We start from the raw sequence: 17,897 nt of genomic DNA, 5'->3' as shown, positions 1-17,897 counted from the left end.
TGCTGTCCTCCTGTCTGTCCACTTGTGTGTGTTTAGGCAGAGTTGACCTGTTTGATGTGTTTGACTGGCAGACATTAGTTTTAAACTGGTTTAAATGTGGTTTTAGAACATTTGAGCTTTTCAAGACAAAACTTTGGTACTGTCTTTTTAGATCTACTAGTGGACTGACATTATTTCCAACTAGATAAGAAAGGCAGTCCCTACCTGCACAATTTATTCTGTGATTCCTTTTGCTGTTGCATGGCTGTTTTACACTCATGCAATGCCCAGTGCTGTTTCAGAAGACAATATTGTTTTCCTTATGAAGTACAGGAGCAGCTTTGTCTTTTGCTCTCTTGTGCTTGGCACAGGCCCTTTTGAAGGAACAAATTGTTCCTTCACAGGTAGGAACAGGAGCTTTCTGAAGTTGCTCATGTATGTAATGTGTTGTAAAATTTGATGCCATCATAAACACAATTCCTTACTCCTGTTAGATTTTTGAAATTCAGAGCAGTTCCAGTGCTGCACATGAGTTCCCTGCACAAAACCCCAGTCATTTCTGTTTGATTTTTTTTTAGAGTCTGATCATTCCTACGTGTTCCGTGGGACAAGGCAGAGGAGCAGCAGGTCAGTTAATGAAGAGTCCAGTACTCCGAGAAGAAAAGAGGAAGAGTTCAGTTCTGGTAAGTTGAAAATTCAAGAGTATTTCATCACTCTGCTATGTTTGATGAAAAGGTTTTCTGTAATTATGTGTTGCAGGAGTGAGACATGTTAGTGCAAGCCTTCATTTAAGATCCTTAGTCTCTGTGTAGGTGAATTGCAGCAGTATAATCATCATTATAGGTTATCTCTGTTGGTTTTTGTTATTTGGCTTGACGATGAAATTAGATGCAGAAGTTGGGATCTTTTGGTTTTGTTCTTTTCCTGATCCCTTCTATTGGGTTCTCCACAGAAATGCATCCATGTGTTTCTCTTTAATCTGGTTAAAGATGCTTCACCTGGGATGTTTTGGGTACCTCTCCTTTATCCTGTGGTTTGGTTTCGTTTTTGGTTTAGGGACACATTAATCTCTCTGCTTAAATGAAGCTCCAAAACAGATAGCCTTCAAGAAATAATGAGTTAAAACATGGAATGTGAAGCATTCGAAGAAAGCATAGCATTTAGGAAACATATAGAGCAATAAATCGGCTAAGGCATGGAACACAATGACAGGAAAGAGAGATAGGGATAGGGGAATTGATGGGCTAAGCATGTTCAGAGCCAACAATGTCAGACTGACCCTAAGAGCCTTGCCAAGCCATGGGGACCAAGCCAAGTACACCGGGAATTGGCCATATTAGGATAGGAGTTCAAAGTTTAAGGAGGAAGACTCATCAGGAGACCCCTGCCCATGATGAAGGCACCGGAACGACCACCAAGATGATCCTCAAAAGAGATGTCCCCGCCCACGCTCCGCCTACACCACGCCCCTTATGAATATGCATGCAAAGACATGATTACGTATGTGATATGATGTAACCCTGCACCCAAAACTGCATAAAAGGCCTGCTTTGTTACGGGATACTCAGAAATCCCTTTTGTGATTTCTCCGACGCGTCGCAATAAAATACCTCCTGCCTATGTTGACTTCAGCTGAGTCTCTTAGGCAGTTATTCTCGCCTTTTGGGGCAAAATTCGGCATCATTTATAAGATTCTGTGCAGTCTAGAGTATATTTTTTACTTTATAGTTTTGAAGGCAGCCAGCAGAGTTCTGATATCAGTGAAGGAAAAGATGTGGAAATAAAGTTATAGCATTTCAGATGTGTTTTCTGTGCTTACAAATTACCATCATTGGCAATTTTTTCATTGAAATATTTGCAAAGACGTTGCCTAATGGAAATTGTACGTCTTCTCCAATCATTCTCTTTTCATATTTCTACCAGGCTGGCGTTTCTGACTTTTGTTTTGTTTTTAATCTCCCAAATGACACCACTCTGGGGCTTGCTATAAGGAAATTGTGATGGTAGTCATCATTATTTTAAGTCATGAGAGGCAAATCACCCAAAGTTTAGTGGTTTGGCAGGGTGAGAACAGTCCATCATTGTCCTGCTGGCTTTGCTCTGAGCACGTGGCTCTCCAGCCTGAGCTGTGTTGGTTTTTACAACTTTCTGTAAGACAAGTATGGAGAGTTGCACGTGGTTTTGCTGAATAGTGTGAGATGAGGGTCCATGGTGATACTGGGTCCCCAGGCAGGAGCAGAGGTGAAACTCTTCACTGTGAAAACCCAGCTTTTTTAAGCAGTCAGCTGGTTATCAGTTACATACTTTTGAGTATGTGTAATCTTCACCTCCTTGCCTTTGTCTGGAATTCTCAAAGGCTCATGGTAAATATATCATTGCTTCTTTTTTTGTTACATGCTGTGAATGCAAGGGGTTCATTGACAATGTTGGTTTAGGTGCAGAGGCATGGAGTGTTTGGTTAAAAATCTTGTCCATGTCCATCATTGAACTGTCCTGGTGTTTTTTTCAGAGACCTCCCGCCATGACATGTCAGAAACAAGTGAGAATCCCGAGGTTGAGGTCACCCTTGAAGGTCAGTACCACAGATCCTTAATTTCAGGTTTTTGGGCATTTTTCTATGCAGAATGTGTTCTACACATATTGCATTACTTGGCAGTGAATCAGGAGAATTGTGTGCTGGTATTGAGTGTAGATTGGATTGTGCACTGCTTGGTAAATGAATCTGGTAGACAAGTTTTGGAAAACCACAATATAGTGAAGCAGATTGGACTTGTTGGGCTGGTTTTGAGATGATGCCTGACAGCAATTTGTATCTTTTGTGACTTCATCAAGTGCTGGTAACGAAAAATATTCATTAAACGGTGAAGATGTTATAACATTCCTTCATTCTGGAGAGCACATTCCTTTATAAACACATTGTAGTTACATGTACATTTGTAGTTAAAACTGGCTTCTGGGAAGAATGGCACCAGAGCAGAAAGGCAGTGTTGTAGAGGAGCCTCAAGGTGTCTGTCTGATATTGGTGACTGTGAGATCCAAACCTTTGCAGAGAGCAGCTCCCTTTGTCATCCAAGTGGCTCCAAAGCTGCTGAGCAGTGTCCCTGCAGTTCTCATGCTGGGATGTTGGTAGGAGGTGCTCTGTGTTTCTTGTATTTGTGAATGAGTGTCCTGGAGCTGCTTTAAAGCACTGCTGAGATTGGCTTTTGCAGAGCTTGCTTGTGGAATTAGATTCCTTTTGCTGTTTTGTGGCTGTTTTATGATCATGCCAGACCCGTCCTGTTTCAGAAGACAATGTTGTTTTTCTTATGAAGTACAGGAGCAGCTTTGTTTTTTGCTCTCTTTTGTTTTGCACACATGTGCTTTTGGAGGAACGGGTTGTTCCTTCACAGGTAGGAACAGGGGCTTTCTGAAGTTGCTCATGTAAGTAATGTCTTGTAAAATTTGGTGCTGTCATGAACACAATTTCTTATTCCTGTTAGATTTCTGAAACTAAAAGCAGTTCCGATGCTGCACATGAGTTCCCTGCACAAAAACCTAGTGATTTCTTTTTGATTTCTCTTAGATTCTGACCATTCCTACGTGTTCCCTGAGAGGCGACGGAGGAGCAGCAGGTTGGGTAATGAAGAGTCCAGTACTCCGAGAAAAAAGACAGAAGAATTCAATTCTGGTAAGATGAAAATTCAAGAGTATTTCATCACCTTTTCATTTATGAAAAGGTTTTCTGTAGTTTTAGTGCAAGCCTTCATTTAAGAGCTCTGGTCTCTGTGTAGATGAATTGCAGCAGTATAATCATCATCATAGGCTGCCTGTGTTGTTTTTTCTTATTTGTTATTTTGATGATGAAATTAGATGCACAGGAAGTTGGGATTTTTTGGTTGTGTTCTTTCCTGATCCCTTCTATTGGGTTCTCCACAGAAATGCATCCATGTGTTTCTCTTTAGTCTGGTTAAAGATGCTTCACCTGGGATGTTTTGTGTACCTCTCCTTTATCCTGTGGTTTGGTTTTGTTTTGGTTTAGGGACATGTTAATCTGTTTTATAAAATTCTGTGCAGTCTGAAGTATATTTTTTACTTTATAGTTTGAAGGCAGCCAGCAGAGTTCTGATATCAGTGAAGGAAAAGATGTGGAAATAAAGTTATAGCATTTCAGATGTGTTGTTTGTGCTTATAAATTACCATCCTTGGATATTTTTCACAGAAGTATTTGGAAAGATGTAGCCTAATTTGAATGGTAAATTTTATCCAACAACTCTCTTTTCATATTTCCACCAGGTTGGCTTTTTTTATTTTTGCTTTGTTTTGCTTTTAATCACCCAAATCACACCACTCTGGGCCTTGCTATAAGGAAATTGTGATGGTAGTCATCATTATTTTAAGTCATGAAAGGCAAATCACCCAAGGTTTAGTGGTTTGGCAGGGTGAGAACAGTCCATCATTGTCCTGCTGGCTTTGCTCTGAGCCCGTGGCTCTCTAACCTGAGCTGTGTGCTTTTCAGGGCAGGTTTTGCTAGCAGCAGTGCTCTTTCTTGCAAATGGCATTAGTTTTTTTTGGTAGGTAGATGTCACCATAGTTAGGGATTACCATTACATGAAATTCAGCAGCAATTCTTCTGATAAAGGAAAATGAATTTCATTGCCTGTGCTGGCTGCAGTATTAACTGAATTTATTGGAGAAAAGAAATCTAGGTGGTTTGTTTTCCTCAGCGTAGTGCCATGTGCTTTATACCTGACTGTGAGGAGGGAGTGTGAGGAAGAGGAAGTGTGGTAGGAAATGACCTGGACTCTGACTGTGCCTTGGTTTTGACTAGAATTTTATAGCTAGAAGTGCTGAATGTGGACCTTTGAGTCAGACTAAAGCTTTGTAACACCCCTTTTTCTGAGATCTGTTGGTTTTTACATGTTTCTGTGAGAGAAGTGTGGAGAGTTGGACGTGGTTTTGCTGAATAGTGTGAGATGAGGGTCCATGGTGATGCTGGGTCCCCAGGCAGGAGGAGAGGTGAAACTCTTCACTGTAAAAACCCATCTTTTTTAAGCAGTCAGCTGGTTATCATTTACATACTTTTGAGTATGTGTAATCTTCACCTCCTTGCCTTTGTCTGGAATTGCTCAAAGACTCATGGTAGTATATCATTGCTCCTGTTTTTGTTGCCTGCTGTCAATGCAAGGGGTTCATTGACAATGTTGGTTTAGGTGCAAAGGCATGGAGTGTTTGGTTAAAAATCTTGTCCATGTCTATCATTCAACTGTCCAGTTTTTCCCTTTCAGATTCCTCCCAGCATGACTCATCAGAAGGAAGTGAGGTTTCTGAGGCTGACCTCACTAGTGAAGGTCAGTTCCCCAGGTCACTGATTTCATTTGGTTGGGCATTTTTCCATCTAAACTGTGTTTTCCAAAGCCTACATTACTTGGCACTGAATGAAGAGAATTGTGTGCTGGTGTTGAGTGGAGTTTGGATTGTGCACTGCTTGGTAAATGAACATGGTGGAGAAGTATTAGAGAACCACAATATACTGAAGGAGATTGGACTTGTTGGGCTGGTTTTGAGATGATGCCTGACAGCAATTTGTATCTTTTGCATAATCTTCAGGTGTTGTTAATGAAAAATACTCATTGAATGGACAAGATGATTTATCATTCCTTCATTCTGGAGAAGACATTGCTTTATAAACACACTGCAGTTAGATGTAACATTTGTAGTTAATAAATGCATCTGGGAGGAATGGCAGCAGAGCAGAAAGGCAGTGTTGTAGAGGAGCCTCAAGGTGTCTGTCTGATATTGGTAACTGTGAGATCCAAACCTTTGCAGTGAGCAGCTCCCTTTGCCATCCAAGTGGCTCCAAAGCTGCTGAGCAGTGTCCCTGCAGTTCTCATGCTGGGATGTTGGTAGGAGGTGCTCTGTGTTTCTTGTATTTGTGAATGAGTGTCCTGGAGCTGCTTTAAAGCACTGCTGAGATTGGCTTTTGCAGAGCTTGCTTGTGGAATTAGAGTAGGATCACCCAATCAGCAAGTTAGAAAGTAGGCAGAGGATTTGTGAGAAAGTGGGCACTTCTGGCCATAATTTCACTGTTTTACAATGCAGCATGGAAATAACTCCACTATTACCTCAACAGAAAGGTTTATATGAGAAGAGTCAATAAGTATAATAATAAAAAACAAAAGTTGCTTTCTTTTGAGATCTACTAGTGGAATGGTCGTATTTCCAGGTAGATAACACATGTAGTCCCTATATGCACAATTAATTCTGTGATTCCTTTTGCTGTCACATGATGGTTTTATGATCCCACAATGCCCAGTCATGTTTCAGAAGACAATGTTGTTTTCCTTAGCAAGTACAGAAGCAGTTTTGTTTTTTGCTCTCTTGTGCTTTGCACAGGCCCTTTTGAAGGAACAAATTGTTCCTTCACAGGTAGGAACAGGAGCTTTCTGAAGTTACTCAGTTAAGTAATTTGTTGAAAATTTGATGCCATGGTAATCACAGTTTCTTAATTCTGGTAAAGTTCTGAAATTCAGAGCAGTTCTAGTGCTACACTCTAGTTCCCTGAACAAAAAAACAGTGATTTTGTTTTTGTCTGTTTAAGATAATGATGATGACTACATGCCCAGTGAGAGGAGACAGAGGAGCCCCAAGTCAACCAGCGACTCAGGCAGTAGTGTGAGAAGAAAAGGAATAAGGTTCAATTTTGGTGAGATGAAAATTCAAGATGATTATGTTTCTCTGCTGTGTTTATGAAAATGTTTTGGGAAATTTTGTAGTGCAGGAGTGAGACATGTTAGTTCAAGCCTTCATTTATAGTCCTGGTCTCTGTTTAGGTGTACTGCATCAATGTAATCATCATCACAGGCTGCCTCTGTTGTTTTTTTGTTATTTGATGTGACAGTGTGATTGGAGGCACAGGTTTGGATTTGGATAAATTTCTTTTTTGCAGCTGTGTTTTCTGTCAGAAATAGGATTTCTGGGGGTATTTTGCAACACCAGGACTTGGAGAAATACTGGATTAAAGTAGAGAAGGCCAGATGCCTCCTGATCCATGTAGTTGTACAGGTTTCCACCAAAACAGCTCCATGTACTTTCTGTAACCTTTATCAAGCTTTTGAGCACTCAAATCTAGGTAACTGTCAACAGCACCTATAATCTGCCTTTATCTCTGGAGGCTGCAAGAGCTGATGACTGAGTCACCAAAGAGAGAAATCATTATTGGCAGTTATTTAACCTGGTTTTTGTTGTGTTTTTTTTTTTACCTTCATTTAATATACATCTTTTGGAAGTAATCTTTAACATTTTATTTTGTATTTTTCTTTCTTTTTAATGTATCCATACATTTTAAGGTGTAGCCTGTACTGTACTCAGGAGGCACCTGTTTGCAAGTAAAAGTACACAATTCATATTTCATTTAGTGGTAACACAGATTTTACAAGATTCTCAGTTTTGTTTGTAGTCTGACATGTCCTCCTCTTTTCTTTGCAGACAAATGGAATACACGAATTACAGACTTGAGAAAGGAAGTTGAAGTGCTGTTTGAATTAAAATATGGTATGTGTCACACACCTTTCCAAGCCATTGCCTGTAGTCCTTTGTCACAGCAAGTGACAGACTGCTCTTTGGCATGCATCTTGTTCTTGGCTCAGGAGCACACCAGAACTGACAGCACCAAAGGGCTAAATACTGTTAGAAGACATAAAATTGAGAAAAGTAGCTTTTTTGATGAACAGAGTAATTTCAAAATGGGATATCTGTATTTGGCACCAAAGTGGGAAGCTTGATTTTATTTTTCAGTTGTGCTCAGTCTCCTGGAGCACCTGCATGCTCAAATTTCTTGGGCACCCACATTTGAGAGAGTTGCCCTTTCTCTGCAATTACACTGAGTCTTTAGGTGAAAGAGTCTTTAGAGTGGCACTGAAGAGAGGCTGCCACTCACTGGTTGTTCATTTTTGATTATGATTGTTTTACAGTGAAGCAAAAATTATATATCCTAATGGCTCTTGGAAAGAAAAAGCAGCAGATGTGTTAGACTTTGGAATTTGTCTCCAAATGTTGCACTTAGATATGTTTTGTGTCCACATATCACAAACTACAACAGCATCAGTAAAGATTTAAAAATAAATGCTGGTGTGCCTCTGCCACGAAAAGTGGAAGTGCTTTCAGAATAGCCCTTGGGATTTGCAGTTACTACATGTTTGGGATGTGCCCATCATCTGACATTCAAACACCCCACTGAAAGCAACTTGCACCAAGGCAACACAGTTCAGAATCTGATTCACTGTATGTTCATTGCTCTGGAAAGGAGCATCATTCTTAGTGAAATGCTTTAATTTTTATTTTGATGTTTGCACATAGCAAAGTCGGTTGAAGAAAATTAAGTTGGTTTAAGACAATTTAAGAGATAGACACTATGGAATGAGTTGCTTCCCATTATGGTATTAACTAATCACTTTCCATCAATACTACACTTACTAGTAGGTGTTGTGAAACCATAACAGTCTAATTACAAGCAAAGCAGTAATGGGCAAAAAATAAGTGTAAATAATCACTAAATACAAAATTGCTAAATGTCTGGAAGTCCATGGCAACAATGGGAAGTCCAGAATGGTGGGGTATGGCCCATCCCCCCTTCCCAAGTTGCTAGTTACTTGCTTTTCATTTGTTTCAAAGATTTCATTAGGAGGGCCGTGCTTTTTTCAGCAGTGGTAGAAGTGTATTTTTTATTTCCTTAGTGGTTCTTTGGATTTCTGAAATATGCAGAAACTTCAGGAATTCACTGAAAAGAATGGATGTGTGCCCCTACTCCAAGGCATTCATGACTTGTAAGCCAGTAGTAGTAACAAATGATAACAGAGCTAGAAACTGAGCATGAACTGAAACGTGCTTGGTTTAAGTCTAGATAATTTCATCTTTCAAAATGCTCTATTAAGCAAAACCAAAATAATGACAATAACTTCATCTTTCAAAACGCTCTATTAAGCTAAACCAAAGTAATGACAATAACTTCATCTTTCAAAATGCTCTATGAAGCAAAACTAAAATAGTGAGAATCTTCACTCTAACAGGTGTGGTCACTGTTATTAAATGTTTACATAAAGGGCAAAGAGGATGATCTGCATATGTATGCAGGGCTGCAGCTTGTTTACTGTGAATCCAAGTGATTTTGCTATTAAACAAAGTCCCTCACAACATGAATGCTTGAATGTTTAAATGTGCTGAGAGCTTATTGCCTGCCTGATAATTACCATGTTCATCAGAGTGATATCAAACAGGTAATTGAGTAGAGCCACAAGCTAGTCTAATATTTTTATTCTCCTTTTTCATTAAAGCTGAAGCTATAAAGGTAGAAGGCCCAGCATCTGTCCCATATGGAGCCTTCCAGTCCCATCCAGAGGATTTGTTTGTGGAGGGGATGCCAGATGAGATTCTAATCTAATATTTTTATTCTCCTTTTTCATTAAAGCTGAAGCTATCGAAAGAGAGGGCCCAGCATCTGTCCCATATGGAGCCTTCCAGTCCCATCCACAGGATTTGTTTGTGGAGGGGATGCCAGATGGGATTCCCTTCAGGAACCCGGCCACGTACGGCATCCCGCGGCTGGAGAGGATCCTGCTGGCCAAGGACCGGATCCGCTTCGTCATCAAAAAGTGAGGAGCTGTGTCACAGACATCTTTTCATTAAAATCCTTTCGTTAGGATTTTTCTTGCTGAAGCTGAGAAGTTTCAGCAACAAAGTGTAAACAGTGGTTATCTGCTGCTGTGGAATGCAACAGGTGGATCCGTGATTGGTCTCCTGTGGATGTTTGGATTTACTGACCACTCAGGGCAGAGCTGGGTCTCGCTCTCTGCTGAGACACACACCTTTGTTATTCATTCTTTTCTATTCTTAGCTTAGCTAGCCTTCTGAGAACTTTCCTTCTATTCTTTTAGTATAGTCATAATGTAATATATATATATATATATATATCATAAAATGATAAATCAAGCATTCTGAACATGAATTCAACATTCTCGTCTCTCTCTCACCCTGAAGACCCTTGTGACCACTGTCACAGAGCTGTTCATTTTTGGCTCTGCATTACTCATTGTTTTCTGCCTCTGCCACTTTGCTTCATTTTTCTCCACGGAATTCCAAACTGGTTTCTGCTGGTATATTAATTTATGGTACTAAGGAGTGATTTTTAGTTGATGTCCATTTTGATATATTCAGCTTATCAGGCCAGTGGACCACTGAGAGTGGGAGTGGAGAGATCTCTGGTCAGATCTCTTCAATATTAGGGGCTTTTGTCAGGGGCAGATCTCTTTGTACTGTTCAGATCTCTGCAGCTGCAATACATGTTGAAAGCCATTGACTTTGGAATACTTGATCCTATTTGAAGATCCATCCTGTTTGAAGATCCTGGCCTAATTTCAGCTTATGCTTTTAAAAAAAAAATGCTGGAATATTGTATCAAGCTGTCTAGGGCTGTATTTGTATAAAGCATTTCCCAGGGCAAGCTTGAGGCCAACACATAGCTACTGGTTCCTGTGGTTTAGGTGTCCTTGGTGTGTCTGGAGGTAGATCAGGTAGTGAACATGAAGGAGAGCTCAGATGGAGATTGACTGACATTTAAAGGAAGCTTCAGTGAGTAACAGCTGATGTTTTCCTGTCTTCAGTGGTGTAGGGCCTAATGCAAGAGTTTTAGAAATGGACAGGAATCTGCTGATTGCAATGGTCAGGCTCAGAACTGGGGGTAGTGGCAGCCTCTGACTCTGTGCATGCTGCCTTTACCACGGTGCTATTTGCTTACATTTGAGAGGAACATCATCAGTTTCCATCATCCTAATGCTTGCAGGTAACTAGAAAAGGAAGAAGTGTAGATCTACCTTGTGTCTCATTTAAAATCAGATATCATACATACATCTAATTATTTATGCAATGCTGGCACCTGCTTTTGTCAAATGTGTCTTAGTTGTTAACAGAAATTTTTGGTGTTCATTGATTTTGAAATGTGTAACAAGAACAGCTTAAGATCTAGTTGGCTCTGTGAGAAACATCAAAAAGTTTAATTTTTTGTTTGTTCAGCTGTGGATAAAATTAGTTATATTTTGGAAAGAGAGTTGTCTGCTTTGAAGTTTACTCTTTTAGAGATTAAATTTTTAATGTCTATCTTTGTTTCTGATTAAGTCTATCTCACAACTCAGGGGTAAGTTTAATGGAACCTGTATGTCACCATGAAATGGGTAGATGCCCATAGTCATCAGATATGGGTATTGGGCATGAAAATTGCTTTGTCAATAGGGTTCCAGCCAGCTCTTAGGATACTTCAGCATTAGTTGGGGATCATGATGTCCCCTGGGAGGATTTTGGGCTTGATCCTTCAGTAAATAGTAACTTGAGGCTGTAGCTGGAGGCTAGTTTCTCCAGTGTCTGTCACTGTTGAAACATGTACCTTTAACCTTTCAGGCCTGAACTTCTGAATTTAGCAGATCCTCCAGAGGTCACTACAGCTTCAAAAGGTAGGTTTTCAAATGTGTGAGTTGTACAAGCACATGTGATATTTCTATTTGTCCTTTATACTCATAGTCTTCTATCAAAGACAGTATTAAAGTGAATATTAAGGATCTAAATTAAGCAGAGATACCATAAGGCTGTTTATTTAATGTGTGTGCAGGAATTAAACTTTTCCTTCCTGAAGTTAACTTAGTGTATTGAGTCTTAATAACCTACTGTACCTTCAAGCACAAAATTCAACTACAAAAATAGTAGGTAGGCTAGTAACTGAGCCTTAGCCTTAACTGGACTGTTATTTGGCTTTTTAAATTAGCCTTTTTGTGTTGTTTTAGTAATTTTTAATACAACTGTACTTATTATGGAGGCAAAGCAAGTACATTGCTCAACTCATAAATCCCCTAAACAGCTACGAAAACTGGTGGTAACCAACTTCTATGGCACAGGGTTCTGAACAGTTCTTACATGGCTTGTCATCACCAGCTATCACTTTATAGAGACATGTGTGACCTCTGCATCTTCTCTAATAAGATCCCTGGGAGCTGTCAATAACATCTCAGAGAACACAGGAGTCAGGAGCTGTCTGAGCCTCCTTTCCTGCAGTGTTCTTCCTTTTGGATTCCCTCTTTCCCACTAATTTAATGTCTCCTCTGCTGCTCCCTGTGTCCACTGGCATCTCAGGAGACAGAGCTGTGGGGCACCAGCCCCTGCTCTCTCAGCTCCTTGTGGCTCCATGTCCAATTCCTGCTCTGTCCACAGGCCCTGATGGCTTCTGTCCTCAGCAGGAAAGGGATGGGATGAGTATGGATCTGTATTTTGGCTGGCAGAGGAAAAGATGATTTTCCTTTGCATTCCTGTGAGAAGCAGGCTGGTCAGGAAGGTTTTGTAGAATGGCCTCAGTCCTGAAACTCTGAGAAGACTGATAGTGGCTGCAGACAGAGCAGCTGGATCTCAGGAAGTGTCAGCTGGAGCTTATGCTGATAGCCCAGTCTGGTGGAAGTATGGAACACAAGCCATTGCTTTTGCATTCTGACTGAACCCATGGTGTGTAAGCAGGCCAATGTCCTCTTTGAGACTGGGAAGCTTCACTTGTTGGTCACAAAGTCATATTCAGGAGCAAAAAATGATTTGTATTATATGTGCTTTGATCCCTTAAAAGCAAATTTTCATCCCATATGCCTGATTCTGCACTGAATATCAACAAATTCTTCAGGAAATTAAACCATTGAAAAACTATTTGCATCTCCAAGTGGAATCTGCAGTTTGGAGGTGGATGATGAAAGTATTGCAGTTCTTCAAGCCAAAACATTGTGTGTATTTTGTAGCAGGAGTGATGTCACTGGTTCAGTGGAGTTTTGTCAGTTTTAATATTCTGTCACTATTTTATGGTCATTTTATTCTGGTTCCACATTGAATCCATACTTCTTACATACAGCATTTATGTGTTACCTGAAAATGCGGGATGATTATGCAGTGTATAAACTGAACAACTGAAAATTTAACCTGTATAATTAAGGAATGTTGGTTTTTTGTTCAGTGTCAGTCTCAAATCCAACAAAACCAGAATGGTATTCCAGAGTCACCAAACTGAGAAAGATGGTAGATCAACTTTTCTGTAAAATGTATGGTAAGTATAATGTTATTATCTTCTTTTCTGAATGGCTTTGTATTTCTTGAAGGTTGCTTTCATTCCTTCCTTTCAATGTCTGTGTGAATGAGACCTTTGTTCAGATTTTTTTTCCAAGTATTTAAAATTCTTAAATAAGCAGTAAACTAAACCATTCTTTTTCACTTTCATTATTTTAAATTCCAGATTTTTGTCAATTATATCAAAATTCTGGAATTTAAAATAATGAAAGTGAAAAAGAATGTTTTAGTTAATTGCTTATACAAGGTAAATTCATAATTTAAAAAGAATTTTAAGTCTTACCTATACAGCTCTTCTGATTGCTGTCATTTCCTTCCTGTCTGGCTTTTTTTCCTTTAGTGGTAAAACAGCTGTTTACTTATATCCACTGCAATATCATCATAATTAGTATTAAAACATTTTGGGGTGAATTTTTATGTTCTGTTCAATATGAAAAAAAAAATCAAGTTATAAGACTTAGAATAAATATTTTCACGATACTCTATAACAGATTAACAACTTTGGACAAAACAAATGTATTATGCCCTAGTAAGCAGTCAAGTCTGGTATTGTGACTGCCCAACAGCAACATCATACAATATGGCAATTTTTTTACAGTTTTTACATGCAGAGACTTGGGTTTTGTTGAATTTAGATGTCCTGCATTGTTCCAGATAGCATAGTTGCAACAGCCTGAGGAATTGGTATCAGCTAGCTTTTAATAAAGGTTGCTTTATTAAAAGCATTATTATTATTTATACAGTGACTGGATGTGTTTTGTTCCTACAGCCAAGGCTTTGGGGAGCAATCACCCCAGAGCTGTTCCATACAAGAAATTTGAAGCACATCCAACTGACCTCTATGTTGAAGGGCTGCCAGAGAACATCCCCTTTAGGAGTCCCTCGTGGTATGGAATCCCTTGCCTTGAAAAAATAATTCGAGTGGGCCACAAAATAAAATTTGTGATCAAAAGGTAAGTCTAAACATGGAGGGTTTTTAAAGGAAGAGTCCAAACAAGCACCCTATGTGTAATCAAGCACTTGGTTTCATTAAGTAATGAAGCATTTGGTCTCTAGTTACCAAATAGGCAAATTGAATATTCTGCATGGTATGGTGGGCATTTGCAATCCAGACAAATATTTCAGAATGTGTTTTGCATATCTGTTAACATGTTGACAAGTGTGAAAAACATAATGGAAAAATTCATATTCTTCAATTAATGTCATAATAGGTAGTGATATTTATTTTACAACAAGAATAAGCAGATTTTTTGTGTCCTGGTTGCAGGCCAGAGCTGCTAAATAACGTTCCAAACGAAAGTCCTGAGCACAGCTCAAACCCTCAAGGTAAGACAGGTGCTGTCTCCATGTGGGAATAGAAGGGTTTGATGGGGAAATACATCTAGATCAATGCAGCATTTTTCAAGAAGGAACCCATGTGTGATGAGTGTGCTGGCATATTCTTCATGAGGGTTGGAAGGAATGAGCTGATCACTGTGGATGTGGATGGATTGTGAAATCCTGATGCAGTCCCAGCTGCCTTTGAATAACCATAACAATAACTGGAGTTACTGTCCTGGCCTGAATCAAAGGTCTGCAGTCCTTTGGGCTTTCACAGGTGACCCTGAGCTCTTTCAGGTTCCTGTTGGTAAGGAATTGTAGGGACTTCTTGAAAGCATGACATGCCTTTATCAGGGAGAACCACTAAAATCATTTCTTCCTGCATCTGAAGGCTCTGGAGAACAAGTTGTTCTGCTAGGGTCAGTGTTTGAAATTCATAACTACATTTAAATCGACTTTTCATTATGTAGAGGAAATTAGGTGTATCATTTAAGCTGCTATAAATAATCATTACTCATTGTGTATCCCTGTTTAATCAGATGTAATTGTGTTGTTAGTTTTCATGTTCTTGTGTTGAAAGATGTTCAAAGGTACCTTTGTATCTAGAGCTGGGTGATTCTCTGACACCTGTTTCTGGTTTTCAGGGAGAGAAGATTGGAATGTCAAGATTACAAAGCTAAGAAACAAAGTAGAAGATATATTTAGGGTGAAGTTTGGTAAGTTAATGAACTTACTAATGCTAAATGAACTGTTGTACAATGCTGCTGCATTTCGAAACTCCTCTGTTTAAATGTTACAGTATTTACTTAAGCATCAGAAGTATACTAGGACAAGTATGGAAATCTTGACTCCTCTTACCTATGTTTTACTTACTCTTTCCTGTAACTGACATTAATGTTTTTATAACAGCATCCTAGGCTGTTATTTTTCCAGTTGTGTGAAAAAACTGGATTCTTTTGGATGAAAAGAAGTTCTCAAAATAAAACATCAGGCACTGTAGGCCTATATTAGACATTATCTGTAACAAGATGGGCCAAGTTCCCATTGCAGCTACTCCACAGAAAATAATAGGGAATCTCTTCAAATATATTTAAATATTTCTTTTTTTTTTTTTTCAAGGGGCTTTGAGTATCAGAGCTTCTGTAAGACAAGATTCTTAAAACCACTTGAGATAAAATTCCACCCATTTAAGTTTGTAATACATGATTTAATCTTTATTTTCAGCTGAAGCTCTGGGGGTTTCAGAGTTAGTGAAAATTCCCTATTCTTTGTTTGAGTCACACCCTGACTACTTGTTGGTGGAAGGTTTGCCAGAGGGAGTTCCCTTCCGGAGCCCCACCTGGTTTGGAATTCCGCGCCTCGAAAGGATCATCCGTGCCAGTAGCAAAATCAAATTTACTATTCAGAAGTAAGTTTGTGATCCAGTTATTTTTATATTACATTCTCTGATTTTGAAGTTACTTGACTTCGTTCCCAGCAACTCTAGGCTTTAAATGCTAAACTCTGCTTCCATGAAACACAAAGAATATTTTGCACATATGTTTTATCTCATACAAGGACATACATTCCTCATTCAATTTCTGTAGATGTATAAATTGTGTGTTTCATGCATCAAAAACTGAGGAGGGGAAATGGTCTTGTACCTGGAAGCTTTGTTCCTTCTTTTTTTATTTTCTTTTTCTGTATTTTTCTTCGCTTGAAGTAAACCCCGAAGAAAATTGCAGAAGAGAAAATACATCTTTATGTTTTCTGGTTTTTTGTGGTTATAGTAGATGGAGAGTCATCCATGCTTCTAGCAGAATTTCCTTGTAGAGAGCTGATGTTATGTGAATTGGAGCTCAAATGAATTCCAAGAAGTTGGTAACTTTTTGCTGTATGACTTGTCTTGCAATTGATTGGATTTGTTCTGTTCAACTTCCAGGCCTGACCTTGTCATTTCCCATTTGCCTCTAAGAGTGGCTAGTAAATTAAAGAAAACAGGTAAACAATTAAATATTATTTGCTGCCATCCATTTGTAAATACTTCCTTTATACTTCCCTAGCAGACTGAGAGATCTTTGTGGTTGAAAAATACAGGTGTTGTAAATAAAAGGTATTATTTAAGATGATCTAGCATAGTAGCCTCTAAATCTGCTATTATTTGAGAAAGACACCCAAACCATAAATGTATCTGCTTTTCTACTGGACTATTCTAGTACAGAAAAGGAATTTACTCAATTTTGACAACTTCTATTTCACTTTTAATGGCTTCAGCCATTTTAAACTGAGAGCTGTGAACTGCTGTAAATAATAATGGTATTTTATAAGAAAAGCATAAAATAATCTTTTGTCTGTAGAAAACTCAGATGTTAGTAATTTTTTTGGGTTTTAGATAATAAAAAGTACCAAAACTCTCCTTCTCACTTAGAAAAAACAAAGTCTTTTGTTCTGAATTAATGGAAAATCTAGGTGTGTCTTTTTCAAGAGCACTAAAACTACTTCTTAAGGTTGTGAGCATCACTGTATTGTTCAGGTTTAACTGTGCAGACTCTACTTAGTTGAGTCTGTTAGAATTCTTAGAATACAGCTGTTCCTTTGTTAGGTGTGCAAAATTTGTGCTTTACACCTTGTGTTCTTTGGGCTTCCAGGAATTAGTCCAAATACTTCCAAAAGGTCACGAAGTTCTTCAGAAAATTCAAGTGTTCCAGAGATTGAAGTTACTATTGAAGAGAGTATGGAAGAAACAATTATTCTTCTGATATTCTTTTATTATATTCTTCTATATTTTCTGTTCTTCTAAGCTTTCATGGCCCATAAGTAATATACACCTCATGTAGCAAACTCTTGAGAGCTCCAGATATGCTTCAGTATAAAATAACTTTTTAACTTTATATAACTTATATATAACTTTATAACTTATTTCATTTCTGAAACAAACTGGATACTGTGTAGATGATGCTTAGGTAAAATGTTGCAGTTTGACAGCTTGCTTGGCCTATTATTCCAAGCAGAGATGTGGGAACTGATGTTGTCCTGAGCAGAGAGATCACAGATGTGGGCAGTAGCATTGAATGCTTAAATACAACTCTAGAACTTCCTAAAGGCTTTTTAAAAATTCTATTCTTGATTTAGAATTGAAAATTTCTCTAGTTCTTTTTGTATGATGTCTTGTTTCTGCTCTCTACCTTAAATATGTAATGTCTCTTCATAGGTCCTAAAAAAGACCAAACTAAAAATGCAGAAACTGATTCTAATACCAGTGGCTCCAATGCAAATTCAAAGCAACAAGGAAAAGACTTTTCTTTTGGTAAGTGTTGGGGGAATTAGCACAGATGCGTTCCTGTAATGTTGATGTGCAACACCTGGATTGCATATCAGATATTTTGAGTTCATGTTCTGATGTACAGTTAGTGAATGACTGAAGTCCTCCCTTTTGTGTACTTTCAGTTCTTCATTATGTGTAGTAATCTGCAGTAGAGAAATCCTGGATGATATGTGGAGCA

General features: G+C 38.7%; 1 protein-coding gene across 8 annotated transcripts in view; it reads left to right on the top strand.

Annotated features, from left to right (window-relative positions):
• Positions 1-17,897, top strand: part of GTF2I (general transcription factor IIi) — a 73,496-nt gene that overhangs the window by 42,259 nt on the left and 13,340 nt on the right. For 6 of the 8 annotated variants that reach the window (XM_064729065.1, XM_064729066.1, XM_064729068.1 and 3 more), the window contains exons 23-38: positions 558-662; positions 2,489-2,551; positions 3,542-3,646; positions 5,244-5,306; positions 6,557-6,661; positions 7,444-7,509; positions 9,422-9,605; positions 11,404-11,456; positions 12,986-13,075; positions 13,865-14,048; positions 14,363-14,421; positions 15,060-15,131; positions 15,640-15,823; positions 16,337-16,395; positions 17,043-17,126; positions 17,606-17,701. In XM_064729065.1, the coding sequence (XP_064585135.1) occupies positions 558-662; positions 2,489-2,551; positions 3,542-3,646; positions 5,244-5,306; positions 6,557-6,661; positions 7,444-7,509; positions 9,422-9,605; positions 11,404-11,456; positions 12,986-13,075; positions 13,865-14,048; positions 14,363-14,421; positions 15,060-15,131; positions 15,640-15,823; positions 16,337-16,395; positions 17,043-17,126; positions 17,606-17,701 (1,572 nt within the window). The remainder of the gene's footprint in view (positions 1-557; positions 663-2,488; positions 2,552-3,541; positions 3,647-5,243; positions 5,307-6,556; positions 6,662-7,443; positions 7,510-9,421; positions 9,606-11,403; positions 11,457-12,985; positions 13,076-13,864; positions 14,049-14,362; positions 14,422-15,059; positions 15,132-15,639; positions 15,824-16,336; positions 16,396-17,042; positions 17,127-17,605; positions 17,702-17,897) is intronic. The other 2 variants (XM_064729067.1, XM_064729069.1) reach the window with 2 other exon arrangements.

Source organism: Zonotrichia leucophrys, chromosome 19 (genome assembly GCF_028769735.1).
Source record: "Zonotrichia leucophrys gambelii isolate GWCS_2022_RI chromosome 19, RI_Zleu_2.0, whole genome shotgun sequence".
NCBI lineage: Eukaryota > Metazoa > Chordata > Aves > Passeriformes > Passerellidae > Zonotrichia > Zonotrichia leucophrys.
The sequence above is the reverse complement of the archived record's forward strand: the minus strand, read 5'-3'. Positions and strand labels throughout refer to the sequence as shown.